The following is a 19,899-nucleotide window of genomic DNA, read 5'->3' as shown; positions in this document are numbered from 1 at the left end:
AAATACACTGAGAATACAAAACATTAACACCTGCTCTTTCCATAATAATAATAATACTTTATACCATTTCTATAGCGCTTTTCATAGAATCTCAGTGCTTCAAGAGCAACAAAAAAAACACGCAATATGTGATGATAGGTGAACCAATAGAGGCCAAGTCTTTGAAAGCTGCATCCTCTGAAGATGGAGAGGATCAGTTCATGGCTTGAGCGGAGAGAGCTGTTCAGAGGATGGTGATGGAGTCTGTTGGTGATCTTGTAGAGGGCACGTCTGGGAACCAGCCTGACTCTTATAGCCACGGGTCTTCTTCTCTTCCAGTCTGTGGAGCGCCCACTTGGGTGATGCCTCAGCAGCTCTGGACACCAGAAAGTACACCACACAAAGTTCAGAATAGTAGCCAGTCGTCCTCACTACGAGCGCTCTGTCTTAGCACTAATATATTCCTGCATCTCACATTCCTCTCACGCTTCAGGCGACTCCTAAAAATTGTTCTCAGAAGATCGGGAATTGGCAGCCAGGAGAAACAAAAAAGCTGGTAATGTGTCCAGATGCATTTTTCAAACAAAAATATTAGCCAGCTAGCTAGAAAGCCAAACAAAAAATTGTTAACCTGTCAGTAAATCTGCAAATTCGTGGCCCTAAAACACTAGATATACAGTACCAGTCACAAGTTTGGACACGCCTACTCATTCCAGGGTTTACTATTTTCTACATTGTAAAATAATAGTGCGACATCAAAACTATGAAATAACACACATGGAATCATGTAGTAACCAAAAAAGTGTTAAATCAAAATGTTTTATATTTGAGATTCTTCAAAGTAGCCAGCCTTTGCCTTGACAGCTTTGCACACTCTTGGCATTCTCTCAACCAGCTTCACCTGGAATGGTGAGGCTAGGGCACCATGTCAACTATAGAACATGACAGACTGACCAGGTGAATACAGGTGAAAGCTGAGATCCCTTATTGATGTCACTTGTTAAAGAGACAGGTTAAAGAAGGATTTTTAAGCCTTGAGACGTGTATTTAGAGGGTGAATGAACAAGACATTTTATATTTATGCCCTTCTTTGAGAGGCATTTCAAAATCTCCCTGGTATTTGTGGTTGAATTTGTGTTTGAAATTCACTGCTAGACTGAGGAACCTTACATATAATTGTGTGGGGTACTGGCATGAGGTAGTCATTTAAAAACCACAGTGTTACACACAGAGTCCATGCAACGTATGTGACTTGTTAAGCAGATTTTTTGTCCTGAACTTATTTAGGCTCGCTATAACAAGGGGTTGAAACCTTTTTCAATCAAGACATTTAAGCTTTTCATTAAACTTTTTTTTTTAATCAAAAAACATAATTCTACATTGTCATGGGATATTGTCTGTAGGCCAGTGACAAAAAAATCTCAATTTAATCCATTTGTAATAACCCTGTAACACAACAAATCAAGGGGTGTGAATACTTTCTGAAGGCACTGTATACAAGAAGCCCATGCTGATGTAAAAAAAAAAAAGACCAAGTAAACCTAAAAATGGCAATTAATGTGAACATGAGGTTGCCAAACACTCACTTCAGTCCAACTGTATCCAAGTTCAGTTCACAGGAGTGAGTAGCAGGCCTCCATGACCATTGGGTTAGGGTAGAGCTGAGGGCAGTTCCCTTTTCAACCAACTCCTTTCACCCCTGTCTAGATATTCTGTCCTCCGGGGTGTAGGAGGATGTTGATGGAGTGTGGTTTTGGCCGCAGAAACCCATTGTTATGGTTGGGGAGTGCCTCTGAGATCTGGTAAGAACTGGTGTCACAGTCAGCCTCATCACCTCCAGCACGTCCTGTCTGTGGCCCCAGTCGCCCCTTCGGTCACAACCTCCCTCTGGCCACCCAGGTCACTGAACATTGGGGGGGGATGTCTGTGGGCCACACACTGCCATCCTTGTCCTGGGGACGAGGAAGGAAGGCCAGAGTCCTGAAAAATAGAGAGCCACATATTGCAAGGCATTAAGATAAACAGATAGGACTTTCAGTTATGACAGAGTAAATTTAGTGTGCATTTTCAAACAGCCCCCCTCATACTCTCTCTGCACTCGCACTAGCTAGATTGGTACAGGACAGGGCGGCCTAGGTAGTCCAAATCACCCTCACGAACCGTCCCCCACTTCCCACCAAGGGTGGATTGACTGCCTTTGTAGATGGGATGGTCCTAACGAGAGGGATCACAATAATCCACAGATTAAACATCAATGAATAAATCAGTATGATACTGTACATAATGTTGTAAATGTACAATATTGTTGACGCTTTTATGAACTCTCACCTCAAGGGACATAAGGCTTTTTTTTCTTCATTCTACTGTCTAGTCTGAGAAGTGTACAGTCTTCATTCTGTGGGTGGGGTGACAAGTAAAGAAAGACAAAAATGATTGCTGGCAGACACTCATTCAAGTAGATGATAACTATTAACTGAAAATCACCCCTCTAAGAAAATGAGAGATGACTGAAAATACGAGTAACAAGTGTTTGAATTGAAAGTACTCTACCTGTCGTCTGGGATCTGTGCTGGAAGAGTTGAGTCTTGAGGAGGAGGCCTGTCTGGAGAGTGTTGATTTCTAACCTATGAAAGAGCTTTTTAGAAACTAAGGAGGATTTAAGGATAGGGAAAGGGGGTTCCAAGTGTTGTGGAAATCAACTCATGAAGCTCCATCTCTAATGTCCTGTTATGGCGTCTATGGTATTAGTTAACTAAGATAATAATGACGATGGCCAACACCCCAGCAGCCACACCTATAATGATCATCACTAGAGTGTCAAAGATCACTTCCTGCACACTCCGAGATGTCTCGGAGTGAGGGAGTGGAAAGGAAAGAGGGAATGCACACAAAATTGTAAACACATACAACCAAAGGTAGCGATTGCAGTGCCATGTACAGTGGGGCAAAAAAGTATTTAGTCAGCCACCAATTGTGCAAGTTCTCCCACTTAAAAAGATGAGAGGCCTGTAATTTTCATCATAGGTACACTTCAACTTTGACAGACAAAATGAGAAAAAAAAATATCCAGAAAATCACAATGTAGGATTTTTAATGAATTTATTTGCAAATTATGGTGGAAAATAAGTATTTGGTCACCTACAAACAAGCAAGATTTCTGGCTCACAGACCTGTAACTTCTTCTTTAAGAGGCTCCTCTGTCCTCCACTCGTTACCTGTATTAATGGCACCTGTTTGAACTTGTTATCAGTATAAAAGACACCTGTCCACAACCTCAAACTGTCACACTCCAAACTCCACTATGGCCAAGACCAAAGAGCTATCAAAGGACAACAAAGGGCCCCACTGTATATAGGATGCAGGTTTGTTGCAACTTTAGTGAGCTCTGTATTTCAGATTATTATCACAAGTGGGCAGCAATATTACAAATATTACTAATCAGGCATCAAATAAAAAAATAAAGAATGATCACATGCGCCAATACAACAGGTTTCACCTTATAGTGAAACGCTTACTTACAAGCCCTTAACCAACAATGCAGTTAAGAAAAATAAGAAAAATAAATAAAAGTAACAAATAATTAAAGATCAGCAGTAAAATACCAGTGTTTTGTTGTTTTTCTGTTCAGATCTTAGCAAAATACAGGAGTAACTTTGCCCATTTGCCCCTTACCTGTAACTGTGATGTTATGTTCTACTTTCCTTGTCCCAACGCCGTTGTTCGCCACATATTCATAAACTCCAGTGTCATTCTGTTTCGGGGCTCGGCCAAACAGAAGCCTTGCTCCATCCACAGTCAGGCCATCTGGCAGAGCCTTTACCATGTACTGATGATGGAAGGGAAAGGGTGAGGAAAAGGAATAGAGGGGTAGAAAGCGAGAGCAGTAAAGGGGAGAGAGAAAGGTTTTGAGGTTCAACTTGATGTTTTTTGTGAGAGATAAATGCAGAATCTCCTCCCTCACCTTTTTGTCTTTCAGTTCATCTTTTCCCCTCTCTATCTCACCAAACTCCTGTTCCCCAATTGACATGTTTTGGTCCAGCTCCTCTTCATCCAATACCTTGTCCAGAACATGCATCTCTGTGGACACCTCAATCTCCTCAGCCATGAGGCTGTCCTGGTCAAAATCCTGACATGTCATGAGGAAGAAGAACACATTCTGTATACTGCCATTAACTTACATTGTCAGAGAAACATATGGACTCAGAATCACTTAACCAATAAATTGAGCATCACAAATGTATTTTATTTCAAAGATTGACTGTATTGGAATGGACCTTGGATAAACTACACCACAAAAAAAACAGACTGAAAGAAAGGGATGGGCTTATGGGGCCACATACCACACAAATCTCTTCAGAGTAAGACAGCACGTCCTTACAGGCAGACCGCCTTCCTCATCCTCCCATTATTCATCCAGAACAGGAGGAGGAGGAAGACCAGTAGGAGGCAGGACACCACTAGAGGGTGGTAGGGATGAAGAGGACAAAGGACCGAGAGGGAAGAGAGGAGGAATGAGTGAAGAGGAGTGAACCTCTCTTTAAGAATTGGTTCTCTGTGCTTAGGAGTGGAGAGGTGAGGGAGGAGGAGGCGGTGGGGGAGAGGAGGATGTAGTTGATGTTAGCCTGCAGGGCTGGAGAGACTGGCAGGAGGAGGGCAGTGATGCACATGAGGTCACAGAGACGGCCTTAGGCAGCACAGAGGCCTGGAGTAGGAGTCTGTTCTCCATGCTGTCGCTGGTAGTTGGAGTAGACCCTCCCTGGTGCAGCTTGCTGATCCTGGGCCCCATGAGGATGGAGCAAAGTCAGTGCCTTTATCTCTGGTGGAAGTATCTTGTCCTGGAGGCAGAGCTGAGTGATTTCTACTAATGGGCCAGCGGCAAAGTCAAAACTGGCTATACATTGTAAAAAATTAATGAAAACAAAAATATGTTTTTTTTTGCTTAACCTTAAGATTAAGCATAAGGTTAGCAGTTCGGTTAAGGTTAGGTTTAAAATCGGATTTTATGACATTGTGGCTGTGCCAGCTAGTGACTACCCTGCAGAGCTGCCTCCAGTACATAAGTCATCCCAAAAAATGCCAACCTGTGTATTCACACAGCACAGAGAGGGTCTGGGCCTTTTACAGTACATCTAGGACAAACATAAAACACAGTACCTGACTGGCAAGACATTCCAGGTTCATTATTTAAACAGTCTGTGTAAAACATACAAACTGCAGGTAGCCCAGTGGTTAGAGTGTTTGGTCAGTAACTGAAAGGTTGCTGGATCAAATCCCTGAACTGTCAAGTAAAACATCTGTTGTTCTCCCACTGAACAAGGCAGTTAACCCACTGTTCCTAGGCTGTCATTGTAAATAAGAATTTGTTCTTAACTGACTTGCCTAGTTAAATAAAACACAAAAAGCTATCCCTGTGTTTGAGCCTTTCCCTGAAAAAGTGAGCAGTAACAGTGAAAAAGGTTCACTCAACTCAGATAAAGATTGTTGTCTATATAGTTTGGTTGAGTAGCAGTTGTGTGCTTTAGATAACTTGATCAATAAATGAATGACATCAGTCCAGAATCATAGTATAATGCACCAATGTTGTTCTGGACAGAAAACCAGTCTGAATTGGTGATGATGTTAGATTGGTTCAGGAGACAATAGTACTGTAGTCTGTTCCCTGTGCATTACTACAGTACAGCCCATCAATGTACATACAATGTAATTACATAGATAAACCACTGCCAGACTGGAATATATTGTGCCAATCGAATAATGTATTATAAAAACAGCACAGGGATTAAATCAGAGTTGAAAGGAATCAAAAGGCACAATCAAGTTGGGCTACTCAGAATAATATACATGTACATTGAATGGGCATAATGGTAAGTCTTGGGCTCCCGAGTGGCGCAGGAATCTAAGACAGTGCAAGAAGTGTCACTGCAGTACCTGGTTCGAATCCATGCTGCATCACATCTGCCGTGATTGGGAGTACCATAGGGCGGCGCAAGGTTGGCCCAGCGTCGTCCAGTCGTCATTGTAATTAAGAATTTGTTCTTAACTGACTTGCCTAGGTAAAAAAAAAAAAATCCCCGAGAGACATTAACAGGGACCCAAACTTACTCAATAAATCGTGGAACAACTAATAATGTGGACAACTAGCTAATACTTCTCTCTCATATATATATATATATATATATATATATATGTGTGTGTGTGTGTTTGCGCGTTTAAGATGCGTGTTCGGTGTCCAGAGCAGCAAGACACTGTATTACGTGCCTGTGCCATGTATCTGGCTTCCGAAAAGACAGGTGAGCAGGCGGTCTGTTTTTGTCCTCTACGGACACCGTAGGACTCTTTAATGATCATATGACCACGCGCTTCTCCCATCCTTTGTTGTCGCGGAAGTAAAGACCCATCAGTGGTATCTAGCAAAAGTGGTTAACAGTTAACTCAGGCAGTTTACCTTCCCAAAAAGTATACTTAACTGGGTGTGTCTCCCATAGACACCAATGCAATAGCAGCTGGGTCTGACTTCCATGAAAACAGGAAGAAAAAAAACAGCGAGTTGCTTCCTCTTCCGTCTCTGGTAGTTTGCTATTGTATTGTCTTTTCCGACTGAACATTATCTTTAGAAACATAACACTAGTCAGATAAAATGTTGTTCCAGGAGAATATAACCAATTGTGTTACCTTTCAGACCAAAATAACATCGGTTATGGATGTGTTAGCCAAAGCTGCGGTGGCAGAAATAAGTAAAATGTTCGATGATGGTTTTACTGTTTTACGCTTGGAAATGTGTCGAAGAGAAAATGAAATCGAAGCGTTAAAAAGAAAATTATTGTTTGTGGAGAACGAACGGCAAAGGACGACGTCCAAAGCGAGAGAAGCAGGCTGTTCTTCAACATGCTCTTTGTCTTCCAGCAGAACAGAGCAGGGTGAGACAGCTCGTGTTTACTATACTCATAGAAATAAAATCCATGTATTATATTGCTAAGACTGTACTAGCTAGCTGTGTTTAGAATGGACCAGTACATGGGCTTGAGGAGACGATACATATGACGAGCACCGACGCCCAGGATCCTTCAATTTAAAGACCCATTAACCAGCTATATAAACGTTATAATGTAAAAAAAAAAAAAAAAAACACGTTGGGTTGTCAGCAACATATGGAGTTATGCAGAGCAACTACAGTCATTACTGCCCTTACGTACTCCCAAAAAAGGTAAATAAGACCATTTATTTATTTTTTTACCGCATGCGCCAAAACCACCTCCAATAAAATCACTCATTACTACTGTATCGCATGCTGATCCACCAGCATTACAATATTCCGAAAGGTCAAATCAAATTTTATTTGTCACATACACATGGTTAGCAGATGTTAATGCGAGTGTAGCGAAATGCTTGTGTCATTGATTTTATTGGAAGTGCGTAACGGCAGTAATAATTGTACCGAACCTATTTTGACGTAACGTTCGCAGAGCTGGTTAATGGGACTTTTGCCTCGTTCTATTGCAAGTCGGAAAAAGAAAACTCTGGAATTTCCGACATGCTAACTGTTGTAGCGATACAAGTGCCGCGTTCAACGAATCAGCAATTCGGAAATGTCCGCGTTTCCTACTTCCGATTAGAATGTTTACGCGGCATTTGAATTGAAGGGTCCTGGGCGTCAGAGGAAAGGTCGTTATATTAAGCTTATCCCCAAGCCCAGGTACTGGTTCAGGTATGCCGTGTTCACATGCTAGTCGGAACTAGGAAACTCGGAAATTTCCAACTTGATGTGTTACTACTACCAGTTAGCAAGGTGGACATTTCCGACTTTCCTAGTTCAGACTAGCACTTGAAAGGTGCATTTGAGTAGACCTATCTGAAATGTGTTGCTGTCCATCTCAACTAAAGGGTACATTCTTCAAAAAGATAGTATTGACAATATGACTGACATTTATGCCTAGCTAGTGTAGATAATTGATTTCAGTTGTTGACCTTGTTCAATTGCTCAGTGCTCTCTGAACTTTTACATTGTTTTTGACATTTACTGACAGTTCATTTAAACCTTTCCTAGGGTCCAAGGGGTCTGATAAGGATGCTGGTGAAAGGACTTCATTTGAGCAGACCGCGAGAGACAAAGTGTTCACACCTAAAGATGACCAACTGGATCAAAATAGACCACAGCCACCTAAAGAATCAGTAGTGGGGCTTAATGAACAGTACAGGTCTGGCCAGCGAGAGGAGAAGGGTAGTGGACTAGAATTAGTGGTGAAGACCGAGCAAGAGGAGGAGTATGACGTTATTTCACTACATACATCAGGAAGTGAACATGGCACAGAGAGATCAGATCATCAGGAAACTGAGTTTGCCATGGATGACCGAGAGAGTCAGCTGTGGGCGTCTGTATCAGAGATCAACTGTGACTCTGAGGGTCCAGATTGCTCATATGGTACAGAACAATATACACAGGATCTAAATACAGACATACAGCTTATTCAAAGTGCAGTGCAGGGTCTGGATAGCGATCCATCATCAGAGATGGGGTACATAAACAGACTAATGAAAGAAGAGATGCGAGCACAGTCTGTTTGGAATGACCGAAGTAGGACCTCTACAGATTTGGTTCAGGCACAACCAGGTCAGCACAGAGAGCAAACTATGCACCCAGAGAGAAGGGAGGATGGAACTACTACCAGAGTGCCATCAGACAAACAAACGCGAGCCAATGAGAGTGGAGCATATTCCAACGTTTGGCTAAACAATGTATTCTCGTTTGCCCCAAATGGTTTCAACTCCCCAAAACTAGCCGCACAGGGAACCCCAGCAGGAGAGAAGCGGTTTGTTTGTACCTACTGCGGAAAGAGCTTTGACTGGGTCAGCCACTTGGAGATGCATCAACGGATTCACACGGGAGAGAAACCGTACAACTGTGTGACGTGTGGGAGGTGTTTTGCTCAGCAGAGTAATCTCCGCACACACCAGCGAGTACACAGGGGTCTCAGAGCAAAGCCAACAGTCTACTGATGGTTATCACCATGACGAGACAATTAAGAACATTCTAGAGAAACCAGCTGGGGCCCGCCCCACACATTATGAAACAACCTCATTAACCACGTTTCCATCCAGTTTTTATGCGAGGAAAGTCATACCATATTAAAACAAAATTACAGCTGTGATGTTTCAGTGCAATTTCATAAATTCTGACAGATAATTTGTTTGTTCTACCTTTTTGTGTCTGTAAAATGTATTATGTGAGAAATGACAGTGGAAACACCTTTATGTGCAAATATTAATATAATAACCATATCAAAGTAAACTTGGAGTCACAATTATATTGTGGGTGGTCCTCCCATACGACTTGGGAAACCATGGTTTATTAGGCTACAGATTAAGTTATGAACTTCACAGCCCAATAGGCAAAAACTAGTTGCATCATTGTTTCCATGTTATTTCAACAACAAAAATGTAATCTGATGACGTTGAATCAACCTGGAAAACTGATTGGATTTGCCAAAAGTCATAACTGTAAGGAAATGGTCTTTTTCATCCAACTTTTAACCTAAATCTAATGACATGGTGACATTTCACAGTAGTTGACATCAACCAAATGTAAATATAAACTAGACGTTGAAATTGTCTATGCCCAGTGAGGTGATGAAAGTGCACAGTGATCTTGATGCTCCTTTCCAATAAATATCGAGGGTCTTATTCTGGTGACATGATCAACGCTTGACTGCCGTGCTTGACAAATAAAAATATTCATAATCTCATCATGTAGACTACCCTACCCGTACTGTATGTGAGCTGTTGGCTATAGCGCACATGCCACGACCAGAGTAGGCATATTTGCTATATAACGCAAATGTTTTTGTGACCAAACTATCGGTAGTTGAAAATGTGATGGAAAAGCATTGAACTTTATTCAGTACATGAAAACAAGTCAGTTTGGGGTAAACACTGGTTGGAAATACAAATATTTTATGGGGATTCTAGAATATTCACATGAAAATCTGTCACCAATTGGATGGAAACCTAGCTATTGACAAAAGCTATCAAGAGAAGGTATCAAGAGCCGGATCGCCATCGTCTTTTTAGAACTATGCCAGAGACTAACAATTCTGGAGAAAAAAACAGTGGACATGCTTTTACGAATAAACATGAGAATTCTCTCGAACAGCCCTTTTGATTTTTTAAAATAGAAAGAAACATGAAAATAACATTAACGCACAAGGGTAGGGTATATTTAGTATATCAGAACTAAAAGGTTAGCTAAAATGACAGCACAAGCACAACTGATAAGTGCTTAGACAATACTAGGTTTACAGTTGACAAAGTGATGCTGCAATTTAACAGGCCTCCATGACCATTGAGTTAGGGTGGAGCAGAGGGCAGTTCCTTTTTCAACAAACTCCTTTCACCCGTCTAGATGTTCTGTCCTCTGGGGTGTAGGAGGATGGCGTTGGAGTGTGGTTTGGGCCGCAGGAACCCGTTGCTGTAGTGGAAGTGGTTGGAGAGTGCCTCTGAGATCTGGTATGAACTGGTGTCAAAGTCAGCCTCGTCAACCTCCAGCACGTCCTGTCTGTCGCTCCAGTCTTCCCCTTCCGTCATGACTTCCCTCTGGCCACTCAGGTTGCTGAGCATTGAGGGGATGTCTATGGGCCCCACACTGCCATCATGATCCTGGGGCTTCATGGGGACAAGGGAGGAAGGAAGGCCAGAGTCCTGAGAAATAGAGAGCCACATATTGTGTGGCATTGAGAGAAACAGATAGGCCTTTCAGTTATTACAGAGTAAACTTAGTCTGCATTTTCAAACTTTCACGCATCCTCTTCCTCTCTCGGACACAAATACACACCAGGGACATATTGCTGCTCTTTAGGTACGACTCCACCCTTTGTTTGCGCTCTTCCCTTTCTCCCTCCATCTCAGCCCCCCTCATACTCTCTTTGCACTCGCGCCAGCTAGATTGGTACAGGATGGGGCGGCCTAGGTAGTCCAAATCACCCTCTCGAACCGTCCCCCACTTCCCACCGAGGGTGGATTGACTGCCTTTGTAGATGGGATGGTCCTAACGAGAGGGATCACAATAATCCACAGATTAAACATCAATGAATAAATCAGTATGATATTGTTGAAGCTTTTATGAACTCTCACCTCAAGGGACATTAGGCTTTTTTTCATTCTACTGTCTAGTCTGAGTAGTGTACAGTCTTCATTCTGTGGGTGGGGTGAAAAGTAGAGAAAGACAAAAATGATTGCTGGCAGACTCATTCACAAGATGACGATAACTAATAACTGAAAATAAGAGCAAACAAGCGTTCGAATTTAAAGTACTCTTCACCTGTCCTCTGGGGTCTGTGCTGACAGAGTTGAGTCTCCTGGAGGAGGCCTGTCTGGAGAGAGTGTTGATTTCTAACCTGTGAATGAGAGCATTTCAGAAACAGGGGGATTTGAGTATTTAAGGATAGGGGGGGGGGTTCAAAGTATTATGGAAATCAACTCACATCCTTTTGCTAAGCGCCATCTCTAATTTGCTGTTTTTGCGTCTGTGGTATCGGTTGACTAAAATGATGACGATGATCATGACGATGACCAACACCCCAGCAGCCACACCTATAATGATCATCACTAGAGTGTCAAAGATCACTTCCTGCACACTCCGAGATGTCTCTGAGTGAGGGAGTGGAAAGGAAAGAGGGAATGCACACAAAATTGTAAACACAAAAATACAAAGGTAACGATTGCAGTGCCATGTATATAGGATGCAGTTTTTTTTCCAATTTTAGTGAGATCTGTATTTCAGATTATTATCACAAGGGGGCAGCAATGTTACAAATATTACCAATCTGGTGGTGTGACCAGTGTCATGTTTTTCTGTTCAGATCTCCCCAAAATACAGGAATAACTTTGTCTATTTCCCCTTACCTGTAACTGTGATGTTACATTCTACTTTCCTTTTCCCAATGCCGTTGTTCACCACACATTCATAAACTCCAGTGTCATTCTGTCTCAGGGCTCGGCCAAACAGAAGCCTTGCTCCATCCACAGTCAGGCCATCTGGCAGAGCCTTACCATCCCTGCAGATGGAGACAAATGTACACACATACAGGGGATTAAAGAATAGCAGAAAACAGGAATGCCCACATTAATACTAATCCTCTCAACAATGTACTCATGTAACCTGGGGCAGAAGGTAGCATAGTGGTTAGGTCATTGGGCTAGTAGCCGAAAGGTTGCTAGATCAAATCCCTGAGCTAACAAGGTAAAAATCTGTCATTCTGCCCCTGAACAAGGCAGTTAACCCACTGTTCCTATACCATCATTGTAAATAAGAATGTCCTTAACTCACATGCCTATTTAAATAAAAAATAAATAAAAACATACTCATCATGACTCATGGAATAGCAGACTCACTGCATGAAACAATGGCTATGTCCATGAAGGCAGACACCGTGGGTACCCTTAACAAAAAAAGACTGCAGCTATTCTGCAATTACTGCCTACAATATTCAACTGCAGTTTCAAAACTCCAATTCTTTGTAAGGGCAGGGTTTCTCAGTTCAACAGTTTTAACACAAATCATGAAAAAACAAACATTAAAAGCCTTTTGTTCAACTAGACACTACCAGATTTAAAGCTCTGACAAGAATGTCAGGTAAGCCACAGTAGTAGCCTGTAACTAAATCAAAACAATAGGTCAGTGTGCGTTGGTTAGGTGTTTTAGTCAGTGTTGTACTCGAGACCACATATTCAGTGTCTCAGTCCACACACCACATATTGAGTCTCAGTGTCGGATACATTTGTACTCGATCTTGACTAGGTCTCGGACAGTGAGGACTCTAATTTCTTCCGGAGACCTGGTTTTGGCATGGAGTAGCTCACAGAAGAATGACATCTGTAGCGTAGGAAAGACGTTTCAACTTATGATATTGACCAGTAAATGCCAACTAAGGCAAGAATGGGTATGCAAACAAGGAATTGAACAAGTTTAGTCCAAAGCGTTGGTTAGTAGGCTATTTGTGATGCACAATTGTCATCATGAACTGTTTGCATCAGGGGTGTATGCATGGATGGGCCTGGTTGGACACAGGCCCACCCACTAGGGAGCCAGGCCCTGACAGGCCCACCCAATCAGACTGATGTGGTTTAAGCATTTTTGTGGACTTAGATCATCACATTTTTGTCCTTCTATTAAAAAAAGTGTGATTGAGAGTGTTAATCTGAAAAATCTATAGGAAAACAAAAAAATGTTAAACATAGGAAAACATAGAATGTTTCACACAGGGGTGTTTTTACTTTGCTGGGCGGGCCATTTGGAAACTTTTTTGACAAAATTAGACTACACCACTGCATAGGACCAATAGAAAGACAGCAGTCACACACAGCATGATGTTTGGGATAAGCAGTCCATAAACTCAGACATAATAAGCCAGTAGGTCTCAATCAGAATACAAAATCACAACCATTAAGCATTTCCCAATGGAAACGTACAACTACTACTTCCCATTGCACAGAAATTCACGTTTAGCACACAAAGTAACCGGTGACCTTAAGTTTACAGTGGAACTGACAGCGTTTTAACTACTTTGCAGATATGAAACAAACAGACAATCATAATCAGTAAAACATACAACATTCCCAGTTGTTGCTACAAAATCAACTTTATAAGAGGTTTTAAAAATAGGTTATATTTGACTCAATGTTCCAAGATGTACACTAAGGCATTGTTGGCAGAATAGATGGACGCAGTTCAATGCATGATTAATATAATTCACCAATACTTCTTTGTCATCTAAAAAATATTGCTATCAGGTTGTAAATTACAGCTGGCCTGTTACATTGTTTGCTGCCACCATTCGGGATGCACCATTTCAGTTTCAATGACTCAATATTCTGGACAAAAACTGAGAAATGTAACTAAGGATGGGAATGTCAAGACAATCAAACTAGGATGAGCAATGATCACAAGTCAGTCATAATGTGGCTAATAGGCTAGTGTATCTTTTTATGTATCAAGTTAAAAACCCGGAGCCTAACGTTAGCTAGATAGCTAGCTGCTAGGAGGATGTCATGTCATGCCCTGGAGGAGTGGGTGAGTGACTTTTCCCCCTCATTGTTTTTCGGTGACTATACACAACTAGAGATGCAGGTGTCATTTGGTTAGCTAGCAAGAACTTGAATGACTATTATACAGTTAGCATATCTCTTTCGTTCACAAATTTACTCTGGCTATCTACTCCGATGTGAGAGCACTCTCGTCTAAGAGTGCCAGAGCACAAAACAACTGATAAATTTACGAACTTGCAACACCCCCTGAATTTGACCGGTGTTAGTAAATGTAGGCAAAAAGTAGTAATAATTAGTCAAGAACGCTCTAGATAACATGTAAACAGCCTAACCAGCTCTTCTTTAGCGAGTAAAATGGTCATTTGTTCTCTCATTTGTGTCTGGAAGTAGCAAGCTAGCCAACTTTACCCAGTTAGCTTGGGTGCTTTGTTGGGACAAGCATGCATTGGCAGGCAAGCTGCAGAAGGACGAGGAGGCTACAATTTCCCATCGTTTATCAGTGCAATTTTGACGGTCAACTAGCTGAAAAAGTTTGACAGGGTTTTTAATGTTCCTTCTTTAGATTCTAGCTCATCTTGCTCTTGTTAGCATTAGTTGTTGATCTTGTTGATGTGCATAACAGAGAGAGAGCCTACCATTTCATTGGTTGTTTGATCAATAGGACTATAAAGTTCCCACATGTAAAGAGGACTCGTGGAGTTTACATTTTTGCAGACAACATAATTCCCAAACATTCTAAGAATGTATGAAAACGTGGAAATTACCATATTTAAGTGTTAGAAAACGTTTTAAAAGTGTGGTATTCTTCCTGGGAGTGTATATGAACATATTTTAATAAAATTTCATGATGCTAAAATGCTGTCCGTTCCACTTTAAATGTAACAATGTTTCACACACAAGATATTTTCAAAGAGATGAGAAAAACATCAAAGTGCGCTGCAATAAACCCAGTTCCACTCACCAGATGATGAACATTTGAAACTTAACTTGTTTAAAGTTATTCTTGAAAAGGGAGAAGCTACCAAATTAGAAACAACATCCTCTTTGATAACACCTGCTGCAGCCGCTACAAACTAGTTAGAGAAGGCATACGTTTTTTGTAAAAACGGTCCCTCCCATTAAGTCAAAATGTGATTGATTGGTTCCACTGTCACTCCACAAAATGTTGCCCTAATACAGTTGAATGGCAGATGTCTTTATCTTCTGTTTATTCGTATGGCCTAGTCAATGGCTGATTTAGCTAGCTAGATTTATCTCCCAAGAGACCTGCAAAGAAAAATGCTGATTGGATCTTTTTTTTCTCTTCAGTGTTAACCCTTTCCAACACAAACTGAAGAGATTAGATCAGAACATTATTGAAAATAATAATATAATTATATTATTATAATTATTTTATAAATCCTTAGCCCTTCTATGAAGGCGTTAGAAGGCCAATTGTTCCCCACTGTGTTTGGGTTAGTAATAATTTGTAGAGTGGCTATATTTTCCCTCAGAATACATTTTTTCACTATTCTGAATGTCTAAAGAATCTATATGTTGTTCTGAAATATGAACGCAGACATACTAGATCTTTTTTACTCTTATTATGGTGGTGATTTGACAAATTACAATCATGGTCTTGAATTGGACTCGCATTTTTCTGATCTCGGTCTTGACTCGGCCTCACACGACCCCTTGTCCTCCTCCCAGTGTCGGTCTTGACTTGGACTCGATTTGCTCCAGTCTTGGTCTTGAATCGGTCTCGCTTTAGGTGGTCTCGAACACAACACTGGTTTTAGATAAATGCATTTTCGTTGTATCATGTTGAACACAAAGGGAAACCAACCATTTGCATTCACTTGTAAAATCAGTTTAATTGCTGCTCCTATTGATCTGAATAGGAAATGCCGCTTGGCCTGGGATTTGTGCCTACTATGAAGTAGGGACTATAATAGAGACAAGTATCTGACCCCACCAGGAACTAGGTCCACTGAGAGGGCTCACGTTGCCCTAGTTTCACTGTACCTAGCCGGGTTACCATTTTACTGCTCACCCCAACAAGAAGCTTCTCACATTTCTGTTCTCACTCAGCCCAACCTTCTAACCAATCCTTCATAATGGAATCAACGCCAGAGATTACATCTGACATTGAATATACTTTTTTTGGAAAAGTATATCTTCTTCAATTATATCTAACTACTGCAGAAACAGATTCATGGATTTTTATCATACTACAATAGTGAGTATTTAATTGGGCGTTCTGTAAATTATTGTAATGCTCGCAGAAGAATCTTTAATTACGTGCAGACCCTGTGTTTTACTGCGTATTAGAGTGATATTTGATCAAGTCCTTAAGATGCGCCTCCAACTCTTTCCCCCTTCCTCCTTGGCTCCCTCACTCATGCGAAAATGTCTCTCTCCCAATCGGTTTTCTTATTCTGTAACTGGACACGATGCCTTTTATTTATTCTTGAATGGAACAAGGAGAGAAAGGCACCCTCCTAATTGACATACTCTTCTTTGTGTGTGTGTATATTTTTCACACCAGTATTTGTATAGTATATTTTATAATGCAGATTGTGTTACATTAGACAAATAATACATAGACAGAAACAAAGACAGTCAGTCAGACATCCAGACAGACAGGTAATACCTGGTCCAGGTGAAGTTTTTTGGTTTGGGGTTTCCTCCAGACTCACAACGGAGTTCAGCTCCCTTCAGTCCCATGTACCAGTTGCCATCAAAGCCGGTGACAGATGCATCTGGGGGAACTATCAACACAAACAATGTCACTTTAATCCATCCTAGCGTGGCCATCTAGTTACCACCTTCCCATGGTGACAGCTGAGGGTAAACTCACATTGCACCACCAGGCGGTTGCTGATCCTGCGGGGTTGTTCCAGAGCAGGGTGCCAGACCAGGCAGTCCAACCGCATGCCATTCATGCTCCTCAGGGGGTGCAGGGAGAAGTGAGTGGACACGACCCCGCCCTCGGAGCTGCGGTTCTGGGCCTGGCCAGGAAGGTCCGTGTCCCAGGTCAGGCGGGGTGCAGGGCAGGCCACGGAGCGGCAGGAGGCAGCCACGCGGAAGGACTGGCCCTCCTCCAGAACCACCGGGTCCAGAGAGGAGATGGGGAAGGCTGGGGGGAAGGGAGGTAGAGGGGCACGGTCAATCTGAGGTATATTAGATTGCATTTTATACAGTTAAAGAGTTTTTAAGTAAGGCTTTGGTTAGTCAGAACTGAGAGAGTTCCTTCGGTGGAAATGGCTATGATTATAACAATGAAAATAGTAGCTTGGTTTACATTTAGGATGAAAAGGAGGATGGTTAAAGAAATGTCTTACTCCACACAGTGAGTGACAGCTTCCTCTCAAAGTTCCCATAGGGGAATGTGCTGATGTGACAGATGTATTTCCCCTCATCAGACTCCTCCGTGGTCAGGATGAGCAGAGCAGAGTTCACCATGGAGCGACGGCTCTCAAACCTCACTCTCCCAGAGTACCGCCCAAACTCTGATACAAAAATGAGACACAGACAGATTTGTTTCTGGTAAACATCAGTCATTGTAGACAAATGCAAGAAAACAACATGATAGTGATTACGTGATGTGTGAGTTGGTGAGGGCATGGTGATACCAACCTGTCTGTCCCTCTGTGCGGTGGGCGGTGATGATATGTTCCTTGGTGCCATCAGGTAGCTCCTTGATCCAGCTGACCTGAACTACCTGCTCGTCCTCCTGAACCTGGTACTGACAGGGCAGCCGCGTCTCACCCTCCGTCAAGGACCACAATGCAAAGGATGGAGGAGGCTTCACAAACCCACCCCTCACACACACTGCTTTATGAGAGAGCGAGGAGTGTGTGTTTGTGTGTGTTGGAGAAACAGGGTGAGATAATGGGTGTGAGAAAGAGTAATGCATAAACATAATAAACAAGAGCAAAAATGTTCCTTTGAAATGTCTGGGGGGGATAGACAGTCTGTAGTTAATGATTACACCTATTTTACAGACAGGGGAGAGTGGGAAACAGACAGATACACACAGGGACTCAGAGGTAGAGTATGTACCACAAAGCTGTTTAACTTGCTTCTCCTGTTTATGACATTTTCCTTTACCACATCTCAGTTTGGCAGTCACGCTAAGGCCATTAATACACAAACACACTGAAAATAAGTGCACTTACCACAAAGCAAGCCTACTTTAAACACAGGTATGGGCCTATACATGCTACAAAAATGTACTCATTACTAATCAATCAAAACAAAAGATGCAGGAAAATAGCCTGTGTTTTTTGTTTTCCAAAGAATGTTACTCTACCAGATTTCTATGGTGAGTGTTGTTCAGCACTCCCTTTCCGAAGTGTCATGGTATGCAACAAAAATACACACTCAGATATAAAAGCTATATAAATACATATATTTGTTGTTGAAAACCCATTCCCAAATCTTACCAAATCCCCATAACACCAAACAGGCTGCCTCCCACTGGCCCTGGTCCCAGACAGGTAACTTCATCCCTCGATTCACCAGTTCCTCACAATATCAACGTTGAACTACAAGCTTCTTAATGTTATGAAATAATTCCTTTTCGGAATCTCATTACTGGAAATATGAGAGTAAACTGGTGCCACTTAAAAGTGCAATTGAAGTGTATTGAAGCAAAAAGATTCAGCTCCTAGCGCTGTTTACGGCAGAGGCAGGTAGACGGGCTGTGCGTCAAGTTGGCAGTGTGTCAGGTGTTCACCTCTCTTCGTTTATGCTTCACTAACCAGACTGTTACCATGGTTACTCTATGGATTTGCAGTGTGACCAAAGTCGCCCTAAAAAAAAGACACAATAGTCTCTACAAGCCAGAATGTTTAATAAAATTACATTTACTTTCCCTGTTGTACATGCTGGTTGAGAGAATGCCAAGAGTGTGCAAAGCTGTCATCAAGGCAAAAAGGGTGGCTACTTTGAAGAATCTCAAATATAAAATAGATTGACACTTTTTTGGTGGGTTACTACATGATTCCATGTGTTATTTCATCGTTTTGATGTCTTCATTATTTTTCTACAATGTAGAAAATAGTACAAATAAAGACAAACTGAGTAGGTGTGACAACTTGTGACTGGTACTGCATATACACAACATGGCCAAGAAAGAAATTACTTCCTAGCGAGGGTGGTAGCATGTTGTCACTAGAGGGTCATGTTGAATAATGGGGTGCTGTGGAAAACAAAAAGCCAGAAAAGAACTCTGAAGAGAATGAGTAGAAAGAGTGTTTTAGGTAAGAAAGAGAAGTTTAAACTCCCATCGGAATTACTTTTCAATTCGACATCTTTCTCTGAATTAAAACTAAAGAGCCCATTACGTCTTTAAATCATCTTCTCGTCAGTAGGCTTACAGTATTGTTTTTCCTAACAGGACCAGAGAATGAAAGACAGGGCTTCATACAATCACAACTTTGTGTATGTGAGAAAAGCAGAGATGGGGATAACAGGAGTAAAAACATCGAGCACACTATACAAGCTACTTATCAATAAAGAAACATCCAAATCTTTGTACACACACACACCACTTTTTCACTTTGAATTGAATTATAACTTAATAAAAAACATGTATAGAAAACAAAAACAACCTTATAGAAAATGTATTTAAACCCAGAATTCTAGCATGCATAAAAAAACAAACTGGAATGACAATCTTTAGCATTGATGTCAATTATGTCATTGATCATCAATTATGTCAAACCAGTTGTGAACTTTCATTGGTTGTTCTCACAGAAATGTACGGTATTAGAGTTCTAACTGCTTGAATAGAAATGATTGGCAGTCATATTGTGGCTCAGAAGATTAACTGCACCAAACTGTTGTCTAAGTAGCAACATTAAGCTGCCAGTTACAGTACATCTGGGTTCGAACCGA

At 41.6% G+C, this 19,899-nt stretch overlaps 2 protein-coding genes and 1 long non-coding RNA gene across 10 annotated transcripts; 1 reads left to right on the top strand and 2 right to left on the bottom strand.

The window, feature by feature from the left end:
- Positions 1 to 13: 13 nt before the first annotated feature.
- Positions 14 to 18,820, bottom strand: LOC112226732 (nectin-4). 5 transcript variants are annotated; one of them, XR_002949779.2, is made up of 12 exons: positions 18,444 to 18,820; positions 17,635 to 17,832; positions 17,340 to 17,507; positions 16,856 to 17,134; positions 16,649 to 16,766; positions 11,875 to 12,026; positions 11,454 to 11,619; positions 11,291 to 11,366; positions 11,104 to 11,166; positions 10,805 to 11,017; positions 1,566 to 1,959; positions 14 to 355 (listed from the first exon to the last, which is right to left on the bottom strand). XR_002949779.2 is itself a non-coding variant. In XM_024391249.2 (11 exons), exons 1-11 carry the CDS (start codon positions 18,505 to 18,507, stop codon positions 1,810 to 1,812), a joined length of 1,647 nt encoding a protein of 548 aa, XP_024247017.1. In that variant the 5' UTR covers positions 18,508 to 18,820; the 3' UTR covers positions 1,322 to 1,809. The 5 variants fall into 5 exon arrangements, 4 of the variants coding, with proteins under 4 accessions (XP_024247017.1, XP_024247014.1, XP_024247013.1 ...); XM_024391249.2 differs by lacking the exon at positions 14 to 355 and having other exon boundaries at positions 1,322 to 1,959; XM_024391246.2 differs by lacking the exons at positions 14 to 355; positions 1,566 to 1,959 and adding an exon at positions 9,846 to 10,722 and having other exon boundaries at positions 17,635 to 17,829; positions 18,444 to 18,814.
- On the bottom strand, positions 2,067 to 5,968 carry LOC121841181. 4 transcript variants are annotated; one of them, XR_006080188.1, is made up of 7 exons: positions 5,908 to 5,968; positions 3,941 to 4,754; positions 3,652 to 3,805; positions 3,150 to 3,194; positions 2,530 to 2,603; positions 2,308 to 2,374; positions 2,068 to 2,193 (listed from the first exon to the last, which is right to left on the bottom strand). It is a non-coding gene; the product is annotated as an uncharacterized LOC121841181 (long non-coding RNA). The 4 variants fall into 4 exon arrangements; XR_006080186.1 differs by having other exon boundaries at positions 3,652 to 4,105; positions 4,320 to 4,754; positions 5,908 to 5,966; XR_006080187.1 differs by lacking the exon at positions 5,908 to 5,968 and having other exon boundaries at positions 2,067 to 2,193; positions 3,652 to 5,893.
- Positions 6,343 to 9,671, top strand: LOC112226741 (zinc finger protein 473 homolog). Its single transcript, XM_024391260.2, has 2 exons — positions 6,343 to 6,896; positions 8,024 to 9,671. Exons 1-2 carry the CDS (start codon positions 6,617 to 6,619, stop codon positions 8,971 to 8,973), a joined length of 1,230 nt encoding a protein of 409 aa, XP_024247028.1. The 5' UTR covers positions 6,343 to 6,616; the 3' UTR covers positions 8,974 to 9,671.
- Positions 18,821 to 19,899: the final 1,079 nt, after the last annotated feature.

Source organism: Oncorhynchus tshawytscha, linkage group LG28 (assembly GCF_018296145.1).
Source record: "Oncorhynchus tshawytscha isolate Ot180627B linkage group LG28, Otsh_v2.0, whole genome shotgun sequence".
Classification (NCBI taxonomy): domain Eukaryota; kingdom Metazoa; phylum Chordata; class Actinopteri; order Salmoniformes; family Salmonidae; genus Oncorhynchus; species Oncorhynchus tshawytscha.
Note: the sequence above shows the minus strand (reverse complement) of the source record. Positions and strands in the feature narration are given on the sequence as shown.